Source organism: Netta rufina (assembly GCF_964035555.1).
Source record: "Netta rufina genome assembly, chromosome: 11".
In the NCBI taxonomy this organism is placed as follows: Eukaryota; Metazoa; Chordata; class Aves; order Anseriformes; family Anatidae; genus Netta; species Netta rufina.
The window spans coordinates 5,651,381-5,667,587 of NC_140134.1; the positions used below are offsets into that span (position 1 = coordinate 5,651,381).

The 16,207-nt window shown below is 37.7% G+C and overlaps 1 protein-coding gene across 1 annotated transcript in view; it reads right to left on the reverse strand.

Moving 5' to 3' along the window:
• The window catches only part of THSD4 (thrombospondin type 1 domain containing 4), a gene marked incomplete at its 5' end in the record, with an annotated part of 107,570 nt that overhangs the window by 25,218 nt on the left and 66,145 nt on the right, over nucleotides 1-16,207 (reverse strand). The window contains one exon of the mRNA XM_084293174.1: nucleotides 1,330-1,505. Coding sequence (XP_084149300.1) covers nucleotides 1,330-1,505 — 176 coding nt within the window. The remainder of the gene's footprint in view (nucleotides 1-1,329; nucleotides 1,506-16,207) is intronic.

Genomic DNA, 16,207 nt, shown 5'->3' on the forward strand with positions numbered 1-16,207 from the left:
GACAATCCACAGTAGCAGCCCCAGAGCAAAGCTAATAAAGCTGTGTCCATCACGCTAGCAAAGGGGGAGAAAAAAAGAGACTAAACATAAACTAAAACATTAGGTTATGATATAATTAAGCTTAAGTCTTTTTATGATATTTCTTTGAAAATATCTATTTAATCCATTTCTTGATTCTTTTCTCTCTGGGTCATTGTGTACTAGGCATCTATCAGATGGCAATAAAAACTTAAAGAAAACTCCAGTAGACAGTATCATGTAAACACACAGTGGCACATATATATTTTATAAACGCAGAGTCTGCACTGCAGAGTCTAGGTAGCCGGTCACTTCCAGGTTTTAGCCAGTCTTACATTGCCACGAATCAGAAAGTATCCAAAAAGAAGTAATGCTTGCATAATTATTATTTGTTTTAATAAGACATCACATAGCAGATGGAGAATGACTTTGCCAACATCTAACTTTTTCCAGCTAAGGAATCAGGGTAGTTAGTATTTTTCTATGAAACAACCCAGCACGTGCACTTTTCCATCACTTACTGCACTTAATGGCAAAAAAGCCATAGCTGGATGAAACAACCAGTATCACCATTCCATTTCTTTTTTTCAACTATTGCACTTTTCTGTATGAAAAGTATAACCTCAAAACACATCATTTGTCTTAGAATAAGTTATAATCAGGTCCAATTACATTTTTATTTCAACATGATGCAATAAAAACCTGTCCCAACTGAAGTAAATAGATTTTGCACTACAATTCCCCAATCCTGACTACAATTTGACTTCTCACTTACCTTATCTAACAGCTATTATATTTATAATCTTCATGTTAAAGCTTCCTATTAAAGCTGTCCCACTTCAAAAAACACGTTCTTTAGTTTTCTGGACCTACAGACCTACATTTCTTTTAAAGAAAACTGAGATGGTATCACTCTGTGAGAGGCCTCATCTGATTTAGGTATTTGATTCGGTTCACTGTAAAATTAAACTACTCCAAATTTGCTTGAGTACCAAAGTAACCAGAAAAAAACTAGTCCCCCCAAAATACCCACATCTGTATGCTTTACTTTCATTTTACTGAACAATTAAAATTGGTTTTACTAAATCAGTAAAGTCAGAGAGAAAGGCTTCACCGATACTTAGATTTCCTAGGGTCTGGAGCAAACTAGGGTTAATAGTGCACAATAGCAAAATATCCAGAATACTGTTTCAAGATTAAAGGAACAATACAGTAACAAAGTGTGGGCAATGAATGCAATTACAGTGTTGCATGTTAACAGCAAAAACAAATTTTCCATTAGGAAGATTAACCTAGCTACAGGAAACTTACATAGACATCAAGGACTTCATTCGTTGGGCCATCAGCTAAAAATGACTCCCCTGCAGTACTGGAGATTTCATTTGGGCGTTTATAAGTGAACATTGTCCCACCACCTTCATATCTTCCAGGTCGATCAATCGCCCAGTTTCCATTGATGATGGACCGTCCCGATCGACTCCGCAACGCTGTAGAGGATAGGGACAGAAACACAAGGACTTTGATCAGAGGAAATCACCTTCATGTACTGGTGTCGTGTGGCTGCTAAAAACAGAGTTAAATTCATAGTTATAAAAGAAATCAAGTTTAGAAAGCTTTTCCTGAATACTCATAGTTTTATGCTGCAAGAAAAGAAAGACAATTTAGAGATAGCTTGGTAATCTTTTTCAGCAGTTTCTCAGAGGATGCCATGTGACCAAGCCAGCAGCACACACCAAGCACATGCAAATGCCAAGGAAGTGGTTTTCCTCGCCTGCCTTCCCACTGAACTGACAATTTTAGGAATTATATACAATAGAACGCAGATACAGAAAACCATTACAATAGACAATGCAGAAGCACCAGTCAGTTTATGGACACATGAATGTCCTGGTTTGCCAAATATTCCAATTAGTCTTCATGAAGCTGTTTGGCTACTCTCTCCATTTCCTTTTCAAAACACTTTCTTTGCCAGAGCACCTGCAGAGCCCTTAGCTGCAGCACGGTGTGGAATGACAAGCCATCTGAAAATGCCACGAGGATCTCTTGCATAAGGAAAAGTGGCTTGTAAATCAGATACTAGGTGGGAAGCATAAAATCTGGATTCAATCACAGAATCATAGAACGGTTTGTCTTGGAAGGGACCTTTAAATATCATCTAGTCCACCCCCCAATTTCATTGTTCTCTAGCACTCCTCTGTTGAAAGAAAACGTTTTGTATGAAGAGGAAAATTCCATAGTTACAAAGATGCAAACAAATATAAGCATACTGATTAAAAAATCAATTATTAATACACACCCTGCACCCCAAATAAGGGAAAGTAATTTTAAAAAAGGTTTGTAAATTCAAAGGGAATACTCCTCACACAATGCATCAAGGTGTCGAGGTAAACACTTTAGTAAAATTCAAGAAAGGGCTGGTAGATTTTTAAAAGATCTATACAAGTAAGTAACTGCAAAGGAACACCCTGATATTTAAGGTTTGAACCTTATAATATCCTGTATATATTAAGTTAAGGCCTCTAACTTGAGCAAATTATTTTCTATTTACCAATTGCATATTCTGAACAGTAGCTCATGAAATTTCACCAAATATCTGTTGGTCTCCAGCAAATACATGGAACTCAACAAACTGCAGCTTAATCCACAGAACCATGCCTGTAACCCTACTAGAGGTACCTGCTGATATGCAGGCCTAAAGAAAATCCGGCACAGAAGGAATCAGAACAGAACATACCAGAGAGGACAGTGTCCTCTCTTGTTCAGTTCACAGCTCAAAGTCTTTTTCCCCCGTGGGAATATTTGGTGCTGACTAAATTTGCATCACCTTGATAAAATTGTCTACAGAAGCGGACTGTATAGTGTTTTTGAAAAAATTTGTAAATAGTGCTTAGGTACAATCGCATATCTGTGCCTCTTGTAAGTCCTTCCTGCTATTTGATTATGAAAAAGCAATGGTTGGAAATGGAAGACTTTATCAGTCTTCAAGCATTAGTCAGTTGCAATCTTAAGTCATGCTTGTTATTTAAGTCAGCTTACTTTAGTTTGTCTTATATGCAGAAAATGAGATATAATCTAACTACTCCTAATTGCAATTACATGGGCGCTATCAATCCTCCCTGCACTAAACTGACATAGCCATGCCTCTAGAGATGCTAACAACCCAGCAACCTATTTTTCAAAGTGGGGTAACAAATTATATGAGAACATGTGTGCAATCTCCAAACTTTAAATATAAATAAATTTAATTGTTAGGAGTATCCCAGTTTGTACAAGAAAAAGTGTAAGATCAAATGTTCTTTTTCTTAAAAGAGAAACATGGCAGTAACTGAACAGAATAGATTTTGAAGTAGATAAATTAATTTAAGACTTTATATTACTGCAGTGCCTTCTCTCTATACTGTAAAGAATGTATCTGGTTTCATGGTTCTGGGTAAAATGTACGATGTAGAAAGGTTAAAGATTAAAGCAGTTGGCTACAGCCACTTCTGAATCTGTAAGAAGCCCTTCATGCGGTCAGTCAAAATTGCCATCTTTACTTTCAGGAAATGAATGGGACTGTCCCTGGATCACTAGTCCCTATAAAGAGTCCTAATTGCTGAAGTTTCAGACTTTTATTTTGCCCTCTGCAAAATAAATCAGTGGATTTTAGCAGTTGCACAGAGTTGCACCCACACAAGCTCAGAAGGCATGAGTCATGATGGAGAACTTTCTGCCTTTTTGGACTCTTTTTGGACTGTTTTGAAGGAAAGCAAAGTAGTTCTGTATCATTCCCAAAATGGCATTAAAACAAGTGGCATAACCAAGAATTTGTTACTTGTGGCTCACAAAAAAAATACTGGTCATAATTTATTCAGTTCAAAAATTTAAATGGCATTAATGGCTAAGGATCAGATTCTGTAAAAATGTATTCACATATTTTGATTTTATTTATTTTTTCTAATGCTACATGTTTACTTTCCCAAGAGCTAACACTTGCTTCCCAGGTCTCATTTTCTTAACATTAATGAATTACCTCTGTCCTGTGGATATTACTTGAATTACATTTTTTTTTTTCCATCAGCCATGAAAATGGCATAATCATCATTCATATAGTGCTTAGAAGAAAAATTATGGTTCACCTATTATTGAATAGAGGTTAAATATGAGATCCATCCACACTTCACACACTATTTATGCTTGCTACATTTTAATTCAAACACTTGCAAATAAATCTGTTATGCAAAATGTACTGGATACTAGTTATATATATATATATATAAATTTTAATATGGAACACTTGCATTAAAAGCTATATTTTATGATCTGCATATTATTTCTAACTGCTGCTAAAGAAATAAAACAAATGAGTTATCAAGAGATCAGAAATAAGAAAGAATGCTGGCTAAGATTAAATTGTTGTTAATAATGAAGCTGTAGAAAGATGGCTGTCTGGGAAACTGTAAGCCCACAAAACTTTCATTTCAAATCCATCATATGACAGGTCTGAAGGAGGCCTCCCCATATAAAGAGAAAATGTACCTCTTTTATGTTGTGATCACCCTGCAGCTACCACCTCAACTCTGCCCCCTGAAGAATTTTTATGGTGTTAATATTTTTAGCTGAAGCATGAAAGAGTATGAAAAGCTTTACCCTTGATTCCTCATGAGGAATTTTTCATTCCTTATACAGCCTGTAGCTGATTTCATCTGTTTTTTGTCTTGGACTCAGCTTCTTAACTGAAACTGTGTTGTTTGCAACGACCTACAGTGCTGCTCTGCACTAGAGAGGTGGAGTGTTTCAAGCTACAAACTCTAAGCAACACTTCTGCTTGGGCTACCGTTCTATGGCAAAATCTCAGTAGGCTGTAAGTTAAGCCTTGCATTTCAAGTATCTGAAGAACACTGATTTCCTACAGTTCAGCTTCCTGCTCTTCTTGCAAAGATGGTCTGCAGCTCCCGTCTTCCTGATTATTGATTCTATGCAGCTTCCCCTGCAACTGGAAAAAAATTAGCAAGAGAAAAAATAAATCAAAGGTAGTTGATGCGCTAAGTGCGGCTCTGTAAGCAATGACCTCACATCCACTCTGAAGGTCAGTATTTCTGGTTAGAAGTTGATGTTTGATGGTTTCTAACCGTAGCTTTTGTAATCCTGGTTTAAACTACACCATTGAGATCAGAAAAAAAATGAAATAATTCAAATTTTCTAGTACTTCAAAGATAGTTCTATTACTGTAGTTCATTTTCCTGGCATTTTTCAGTCTTGCCAACTTTCTCAATTCTAGCTCATGACATGCCGAGCCTTCTTGAAACTCTGGCTTCTGAATGCTGGTAACTACTTCATGCTCTTGGATACACTTAAAAACAAAACAAAAACAAACAAACAAAAAAGGTTTGAACTAGAAAAGTATATGAAGATGTGAAATGAGCGTATGTAAAAATGAAGTAAAAAGAGCCCGTTATTGTTGTGAAAAATATCATCCAGACAGCACCAAAACTTTCTATAAAAGTTTTAACTCTGTAACAGGAAGTTACAAAGCTTATACAGAAAAAAAGGCAGTGTTCCTTACCATTGACAAACCCATTTGTTCTGGGATAAATCAGTTACTATCTATTCCCTATTCCCAAAGGAATAACACAGCAAAAGTCCCATTTGTGCTTCAGAAAAATGGAAATATCCTGATTCATGTAACAATTTGATATATTTCATAAACTTACTGCTGAATGACTCCTCTTTTTCTAACTACTTCATACTGGAAAAGCTGGAGAGAAAAATGTTATGTGTGGGTCTAGTACCTAGTTAACTGCAGTAGATTTTCACCCAAAATCACAGTGTACAGGCAAAATACCAATAATAATAAAAAAAAAGTAAAAAAAAATCATTTAAAAATAACTTCCCATCTCAAAAGAAACCTCTAAACCTGGCAGCAGTACTAATATTCAGAATAACATAGCATATTTATTTTCTGTCCTAAGGTCTTTATGTCTGGGAGAACAGTGTCCTAAATCCTACTTAATTGCTTTCCAAACCACATAGAGACTTCAGACAGACAGGACCAAAGTTATTTCCTGTATATTAAAACAATAATAAAGTGTCCCGACTCAAACGGAGAGAAGCAGAAAAACAATAAAGCAAAAACGTGGCTACCCACCAGCAAAGGGAGCAGCACTCCAGCATGACGAGGGACGTGCAAGCTCTGACGTGAGCATGCACGATGCCCCTGTGGAAGAGCAGTTCTCTTCTGGGAGCTGACTGCGTGCTGGCACGTGAGGTCAGAGGGAAACAAAGTGAAGACTTGTGCTGCTGAAGTAAATTGCAAATGTCCCACTGGTAATTCATTCCAGGGGACCTTGACAAGCTGCAGACACACTCAAGATTCAAGTCAAGGAGTGATAAAACATGGTAAAAAGTAAGGTGATAAACTTCTGTAACAGAGGCAGCTAGAAGAGGTGAGTGGGTCGGACGTATGGCACTCTCCAGCCTCATTTGTTTTGCAGCTGCCAATTAAACCAACGTGTCTCAGGGAAAGTGTAGCAACTGTCTTATTTTTTACAACCCACCACAATGATTTTCACTTGACTTGCCACATTCAGAGCACATTTTTCATGTTTTACTTCAATAAGCATTTAAGTTTTCTCTTGCCATTTAAGTTGAATTAATGTTTTAGAATGTTTTGGCTACACTCATTTTCTTTAGAAGCAAGCAAGGCCTTCCAGCATCTTCAGAGAAATTGCCCAGAAACAGCTGCAGCAAATAACATGACCACTTCTGAATAAGCATTATGATGAAAGGAGCAAAAGAAACACACAGCTTCTACTATTTATTTTTCATGTAGGAAAACTGGTTATATGGAGCTTTCAGAGACAAATCTAAAATATTTACATACTGGATTTAAAAAACCAACCAAACAAACAAACAAAAAACACACACACAGGAGAAAAAAGAAAACAACAAAAATAACAGGGCAGAATGGTGCATCTTGTACTACCAAACTGTAAAGATGCTCTTCAGTGAAATTGCATGTGAAATAAAAAAGTTAGTTTCACAGTAAAAATTGAAAAACAGTACATAAATTGTTAGTGTGAAATGCAATTGTAAGAGAGACTGGGAAAAGTCCAACAGCTGGACTGCATCGAGCTGCCCACTAACTCTGACCAGCACAAGTTTACAGCCTGCTGACCAGGTGCCATGCTGCAAGACTTGCAATATAACTCACTAAAATAACTCACTGCTTCTTAACGTGCACAGACTGTAAAGCCCCCTCTACAATAGTACTTGAAGACAACTTCAGATACAACTATTTTTTTTGTTCGTTTAATTTAAACTGCTCACTATTATAAAACGTACTGTGCTTTCATGGCTGTCAGACCTGCAGTACAGAATATACATTTTACATCATTAAATAAACTTACCATATATACCACAACCTAGAAATAATCCATAAGTCACAGTATACACCAACTACATTACTTGCAGTTCCTTCCAAGTTCCTTTACTTTTTGCTATTCATCTTGCTTGGCCACTTTTCTGCAATTCATCCGGAAGGATTACTAAAAATACCACTGCCAGTTCTACTTCAGTTTCTGGGCAATTTCCTTTCCTGGATTTCGTGCCATCACCTAGTGCTGAGATGTTCAGAATTCAATTACTTTCAAGGACATAAATACATAAAATGCTTTTAGAACACATTTGTTAAGATAGTTCTTTAAGGCCTTCTCCTCCTGTCTTCTTTATTTCATTTAACCATGTTTTTAGTGCAAAATCATCTGACTAGTTTAAAATACTTATGCTTCTCTGGGAATATCCTATAGTTTGAAAACCTTTTTTCTTTTGTCTTTATGACTATGTTATAAGTGAATCCAACACTAATGAATTAATAAAGCTAAACTACAAGGGCATTTTGTGCTTTGTCAGTTGTATGCTGCGATCAATCTACATTTCGATTCTGCATTATGCACTGAGATGTTTCAGCAACTTCAACGGCGCATTAATGGGACACAAATTATCATTGTCAACTTTTCCAAGCGTTTGTTGCCTGAAGTAGAAGTGCATTCTCCCGATTTTTCATGTTAGATTTTCTGACAACCTTCTGAGCTCCCTTGCTCAGTGTTAGAAGTGGTCTAAAACCAGACAACTGGTGGCTCTTTCTATACTATCTACGGTTGTACTACGTCTACTAGCTCAGCAAACAAAGACAGAGAATGAAATGGTTCGCTCTTGCTTTCAGAGCCTTAACTTATCTAGTTTGATTCTGAGAAATGCTGACTGAATTTGAAATTTAATTGCATCAAAATAGGACTTTGAAAATATTGTTTCATGAATGTCTGTTGCTTTCCTGAAAGAGCAGTGGTCACAAGTACTTCCCAAATTTGACACAGATACATAAATGGTTTTGATACATGCTGTCTCAGCCTTTTGTTGAACTTGCTACTTTTGGGCAGGTGTTTCCCAAGCTTCCTTTACAATGGCAAGACAATTTGGTTCACTTGTATAATTTTCTCTTTTTTTTCCTCTCTATATACCAGTTTATCAGAAAACGACTAAAGCAGCAGCAACAACGAAGTGTCATATGAAAATACTGCTGTCAACATCAAGTCTTTCTTTCATGACAGTTCTGAGTTTGTCCTCAGAGAGAGCAGTTTCATCTTGCTTTGAGTTCCTCAGGTGCCAGAAAAAAATCCTAATTTTTCAAACTGCCAGAAGAAAATGCTACTTAGTTGCATAAAGGTAAAGGTTCCCAGTTAATTAGTATAAACAGAAATGCTCATTTTTCGCCATGGCAGCAGTGAGTCATTTTCCCTTTGGAGTATTCATTAAACTGCTTAATTTTCCCCTGCTGATGCAGCTCCCTCTTCATCCAGTTATGTCTATTCCTTCACATTTCTGATTCCAAAAGCCATGCTGATGCATCAGCAACGAAAATGCTGGGGCAACAAAGCAGAAAATTAACTATTGATGCAATAAATTATATGGGCTTTGAGAAACAGAACTGATTTATCATATAGCCATACGATCTATTTCAGGCCCAGTCACTACAGCAGAATTCAGTCTCAAGAGCTTTCAATAAAGTCTTCAAATAAATTTCAGACCTAATCTGCATGTTACAGAAGGGTATTCATCTTTTGCTTCTATCCAAAGAGGCCGGAATGTCTCCCTATGTTTTTTTACAGCCTTTCCTGACACATATTGGTAACAGTCAAATGAAACAAAAACACATTAGCAAGTCTACTCTTTCTCTTTTCTAAGTCTTTTTGATGAAATAAGAAGCAACATGAAGCAAACATGCTGACTACACTATTCTCACACTTTAACCTCTGATACCCTGATATATGCAAGTTAATACAAAACATGCATACAGTGACGTGGTGATTATATATACAAGGCCAGTGACTTGTACTCTATACTGAATGTAGAATTTACTGTGCTGCTATGTCACGATTGCTTTCACACATATCATACTTAATCCTCCTGGGGAAAACTATGCAGTACTGAAAATCCAAGGACTTTCTGAAAACAGATAAAAATAGTAGTGTTGACTGATCAGAGGATTTTTGTTTAAAAAAATCTTATACTCACCCAGCTACTAAGAAAGATGGTAAAAATACGTCTATATATGAGAAGCAACTTCTGAAATAGGGTGTTCATGAAACAGATTAGATGATGCAAGTAGGAAGGGAAATTAAAGCAGAATTTCACCATTTGTGCAATTCTCCCATGGCAAGGTGAAGGCACTCCTCATTTCATCTTGGGTTTAATTTTCAATTTTTATTCTACTATTGCTTCTCCTTTTTAACATTGAATCAAGAAAAAGACTTTTCACATTTTTCAAATGGGTGTCCTTAATTTTTGAACAACTGATAACTTTTAATACTACTAGTCATATATAGTCACTATATTGCTAGTCGTAAATATAGAATTAATAATGTTTACATGATTGCCATGCTTTCCACAGGAAGTAAGTTGCATGGACGCAAGACTATCCAATGTTGAGATATGACTCTAAATAACTTACCCTGAGGACACAATGAGTTTCTAAAAGCCTTTCTTATAGAACATACCAGTATTTTACGTGGGAAGCAAATGAAAGAATAAGATGAAACGAGAGGAATGAGATCTTCATACTAGTGTAATGCTTACTAGGTCTTTAGCACAAAACCCCATCCATTTAGTCCTCTTTAGCATGATATGCTTTACTGAAGTCAGGAGAGCAGGCAGATATTTTTAAAGCTATGTTGTTAACTACATATGCAAATACTAATGAGTGTCAGGATCCCCAAAACCACTAGCACAGTTAAAGACATGACAATATGATTCTCCATCAAGGGTGTTTTGATTTCCAGTTTGCATCACAGTGAATGGAATATAATGAGTATAAATCATAAGACAAATGGCATCACTCCTAAACACTGTCATTATAATTTATGCGTAGTCTGTTTCAGCACTTCATGCTTGAGGGAATGTAGGAGACAGGTTATCAAAAGGCCAACACAGTATTTGGTGAACGTAAGAGTCACAACAGTTAAAAATAGAATCATAGAATCATTTAGGTTAGAAAGGATCCTTAAGATCATCAAGTACAACTGTCAGCCTAACGCTACCAAGTCACTAAACCATGGCCCAAGCACCACACCCACACATCTCTTAAGTACCTCCAAGGATGGGGACTCCACCACTTCCCTGGGTAGCCTGTTCAGTGCCTCACCACCGCCGCTTCCATGAAGAAAGGGCACTCCCCTCAGCCTCCTGTTCTCCAGACCAAGCAGCCCCAGTTCTTCTGCCCCTGCTCCTCAGAAGTCCCGCTTTACAGTCCCTCACAGCTTCGCTGCTCTTCTCTGAACACATTCCAGCAACTCAGTATCTTTCATGTAGAGAGGGGCCCAAAACTGAACACAGTTGGAGACAGATTTCCTATCATTCTGTCAATGAATTAAACTACAAGGCTTACACAATTAACCTACACAATGACAGTACATGATAAAGAATGTTTATATTTCCTTTTAGTTTTACCTAGCAATAATCCCTAGTTATCAATCTCAAATACGTTTTTGCTAAATTCTATTAAAATAATCCATAAAAAGATCGTTCTCTCTTGACTTACACAGCTATTTCTCTGGAGTAGAAAGGACGGGAGGAAATGACCAAATTCCCAATTCTACAAAAGTCAGTGTAAATATTATGCAGCTTTCGATGGCATATAATTTTACCATTTTTCAAGTTTGTTCTGAAAATAATGCAGAGGAAGGGCAGACGGGCTCGCACAACTGTAGACCGAATGAAACGGGGAGAAGATCAAGAACAGCGCTGAAGAATAGAGTAATGGAGTAGGAATTATGCATGTTTTGTATCTATGAAGAAAATATATGAAATGCAGATGCAGTTGCAAATCTGAAATTCTGTTTTAGAAATACACTACCTCGAAGTAACTGTTGTCATTCAGAATAGCTTAAGAATTGATCAGCAGTGTCACACACACGTAACTTGTAGTTGTGTTTTTTCATATTGTTATTTACACATCTCTAATTTCTTTCTTTAAAGAAGGCAGGGCATAAGTAACACTGAAGTTTGTAAGTGGCCACCACAGGCTTCACAAGGATTACAGTATCTTTTCCCAATGAAAAAGCATGGTTTGAATTTTTAGCAGCATATATTCTACCATACCTCAGTAACGTCAGGAAGTACTCCTTACCGGTAATAGCTGTAAACCAAGAATTAAGAAATAACAGCAATAAGAAATAACAAACAATGTTCAGGACTGGAAACTTGTAGTCTCCAGGAGGGATACATTTCCAGTGCAGCATGTGATACTGTAACCATGCAACTTCCACAGAACCTACAGATTATGGTATTTGGCTAACTTGCATAATTTCAGTTAGAATCTGGTTCTTATATTTCAGAAGTTGATGGAACTGGCTGTTATTGTCTCTGAAAGTGATAGCTGAGCCTTCTGGCACAGCTCAGCTGCACATTAGTTAGTCCAGCAGAGAAACTCTGCACACATTTGGCCCAAATCCTATGGGTGGATAAATGCAATTGCATTATCTTCTAATCTAGACACCACTTCAGTCAGAATGGCCAGATTAGTAAAAGGCACATGTGCAAATATCCCATTCTTTTCTCCAGCTGGCATAATGAGAAATGTTTTGTAAGTCCTTGCACTCCTGGCAATTGCCAAGAACTCGAATAGTTATGAGACAGCTAAGTGAAAACAGCAGATTGTGATATCTCTAGAGAAAAACCACGCTGTATCTCATGATAATCAAAAGTTGAAACAGAATTATAACCGCTCCTTTTGTTTGCTAAATAGTTTTAATTCCTAGCAATGAAAGCTGGAACTGATGAATATTTCTAAGCTGTTTTGAATTTCAAGTGGAATTTTTCAAGAATTTTGGATGCATTGTGTGGTAAAGTTGAATACTGTAACTCAAAACACACAGTTATGCGAGCTGCAAAGCATTCTTGGGTGCCCTAGTTTAGAAGCATCTTCCTCTGGCTCAACATCTCTCAGTCCTTCTCCCCGGGGAGCTTCTACACCAGTCTGACTGCCAGCAAGCCTGACAAAGGTGCTGAGTCTCAAACGCAATAATATTTGAGCAAATGCAGACAACTGGATAGAGCGGAGATCCAAAGTAGTTTTGTCCTACTGCAAAGCAGGTAACGGCGGGGTACAAAAGCTCTCTGTAGCGCCAGGCCAGCCAGCCGGCCGCTCAGTGGACACGGGGATGAGAAGCAGGCCCAGCACGCAGGGCACAGAGACCCAAGTTACCACACCGAAGTGAGAGAGCAGAGGGTGGGAGAAGGTAGGCTTTGATTCATTCAGTGGCCATTACAGTACGGATACTGGATAGAGCCCAAACCAGACAGACCTTGTTCTGCTGCCCGTGGAACTGGTTCAGCCCTGTAGAAATGTTAAATTTTTCACTTGTTCTCCCTTCCAATACAAGCTGACAACAACGTAGTAAATCTTGGTCTTCAGCTTAAAACAACACTGATTTATTACAGACCCTCCCGAGTATTTGGCTCTTAGCAAAGAAAAATAATACATACATCAGTGGAAGGGTGTCTCCGTTTACCTGAGAACGCTTTGCCAGAAGATGAATTCCTGGCACAATAAGCTGGGTGGACGGAGGAAAGCTGGAAATACAGCAAGTCAATTCAGCATTGGTATCCACTTTCTCATACACTATTTTCTGGCCACGAGGCTCAGGGCAGTTCTACATATGTTACTGTTTATGTCATCTCATAGGCAGTCAACACATTTGAACATTAAAAAAAAAGATGCTCTGGGACGAAACTGATTTGACATGTATTTCACAAAGCTATCAAACCAGGTGATACACACAACTGACACAGGGAGGGAAGCCCAGCAACCCATGGACATGGCAACAGTGGAAATCATCTCATTGTATTGATCAGTGCTATAGGTCCAAGAACAAGAAAGAATATGACTAAATTATTTCATGGAAAGCAGAGGTCTATGCCAAATACAAATCATTTCAGTGCATCGCTTCTCATTCTATCATTGTTACTTATTCCTAAACTATAGAGCTAAGGAAGCAATTTTTTTCTCTGGTCAAACTTTAACCTCATAACATGGAAAATAGGAACTTGCAAGTTCTGAGTCCATCACTAAATAAGAAGAGATAATTAATTGCAGTATTTTGTCTGCAGCATACATAAAGCAATGGAGTCCAGATTCTGATTCGATAACAGAAGAAAATGATTTAAATACCATCAGTACAAACTATACAATTATTTTGCCATTAGAAACTACGCTGAAGTTTTTTAAAGCTTATGTGGGAAACGTGATACAGAATACATGGCTAAATAACGGGAAAGCTGCTTTTTCCTTCCTTTACCAAGGAGTTATTTATTTTCTCCCACCTACACTGTGCAGGTAGATCTCTTGCAAGGTGTTCTGCAGACAGTTCTGCTGTTAGTATGCCCCAAGTGCGATCCTTCTAGACCCTCCACTTCTAGTCCCTATAGGTCTCACGGTCAATGCACAGAGCAGAGATTGCTACACACACAGACTAACGCAGACCCAGATTTTCCAGAGCAGCTAGGGGAATCTCAGGAGCAACAACGGGCTAAGCATGTGCTCCTGAGCCAGGAAACATGACCACAATGCATTTACCATGTTGAACACTAAGTATTCAACATTTCAGAAACCAAACTCTTATTTCTCCTTTTTAACTGCACCTTAGAAAAGAAAAATATTATTTTTCTATATGTCTCTGATTAATTTGGATTAAAGTTTGATAAACAGAATCTTCTCCAATAACACTTTTTCAGAAATATAAAAAAAATATCACTGAATCATAGAGTACTCTGAGATGGAAGGGACCCACAAGGATCATCAAGTCCAACTCCTGGCTCCAGATGGGACTACCTAAAAATCACACCACCTGTCTGAAAGTATTACCCAAATGCTTCTTGAGCTCCTACAGGCTCAGTGCCGTGACCACCGCCCTGGGGAGCCTGGGTCAGTGCCCGACCACCCTCTCGGTGAAGAACCTTCTCCTAACACCCAGCCTGACCCTCCCCTACATCCTTCCAAGCCTACTCTAATACTGTACAACTGAAAAGTCTGTGTTTTTTTTTCAGTGTCTTGTGCTGTGTTTATCATGATTATTTAGAGCCTTCATCTTGTTTAAACTTAAAATTATATGACCTATCTTTTCTACGTTTCAGACAGCATTGTTCAGATTGCTTAGATTTTTAGGGATTTTTTTTTTTAATGACTTTTTCACTATACATTTTAAAATGTACATCTAGCTTGATGCTCAGCTGGGAACATCTTACCCACATTTGCTATAAATGTATCTTCTTAGGAATTATGCCTATGGGTCAAGAGCTTGTTAAACATCTTCCTCCCAAAAGTCACAAACTGGCATTCAGTTACAAACAAACAGACAAAGCAACTAACTACTGCAATGAGAGGTTAAACACCTCTAAAAAATACCTCATACTACAAAATGACAGCGTAACTTTCTTACCAGAGGAGAAAGTTTTTAAGTTCTAAATTACCTATCTCAATCTCATTTAAGATAAGAACAAAGGTTTTATTGGGGTGAATATGGATAGGTTTTATCAGTGAATATAGAGATATGAATCTTTTTAACCCAGACCTTTGTGGGCTAGACCATAATGAGTACCATACGTTAGATGTTACATTCATAGGACTGGCCCAGGTTTGCCGGGCTGGGTTAGTTATAGAACATTAAGGATTGAAGTTGAGATATGTTCATACATTAAAGCTACTGAGTCATGAATATTTTTAAAAATGTGTAAGTTCAAATAAATTATATGAACCCAAGAAGTCTTTATCGGAGATGATTATTACTAATCCAAGGAAGGAGCAATCCAGAGATATCTATTTCATGACTTTTGATAAATATGTAAATCCAGATCAAAATTCTTCCTAGCAATTTAAAGAACACATTGGTAGAGTGAGATTCTGTTTGATTGGGTTTTGGTATTTCCCATTATTCTTCCTTTCAATTTGCATCTACTTTGTTTTCTCTGCTCCTTTTGTTTCTTCTTTTTCTCATTTTTAAATTCTATGACTAGCTGCCAAAAATTTAAACTAAAGCACAAACCCTGCCCACCCCATCCAAAGAAACCAAAACCAGCTGATCCAATAACAGTATTTTTTCCACTCAAGCCAACAAAATCATTGCATACATCTGCAGTGACAGGCTCTTCTGCTGAAAAAAAAAAAAAAGAAAAGTTAAAGACATGGAATAATACTGCAAACCACTGCAATATAAATAGTGTACTGGCTGAGCAGCACACATAATGGCTTTCACTGGCATAACACACATTGCCAAAAAGCAGCAAATACTGTTCTCTGAACAGTGAAGTTCCCTGATGCTCACTGCTGCTGCCCAGCTAATCAGCTAGTGGAGTTTCTGTGAAAGGCAAAGTTCAATACTTATTTCAAATACATCATCCAAGCACACCGTTTCTTCCCAATTCTAACTACATCATGTGAAGAGAAAGACTGAGGCTCTGAAATGCCTTTTTCAGTCATGGAGAAATGATGGACGCTTGGAGCCTCAGCAAACCTGAGCTCAGTGTTAATCACTCTGGGACACAGACTTCTATCATCACTCCGTTTGAGAACGGCAGGAAGCTTGCACTTTATCCAGCAACTGATGCTGTAAGCAGCAAAGGATCGTCGGTGCCCAGATTCACAATCAATAATGAAGGG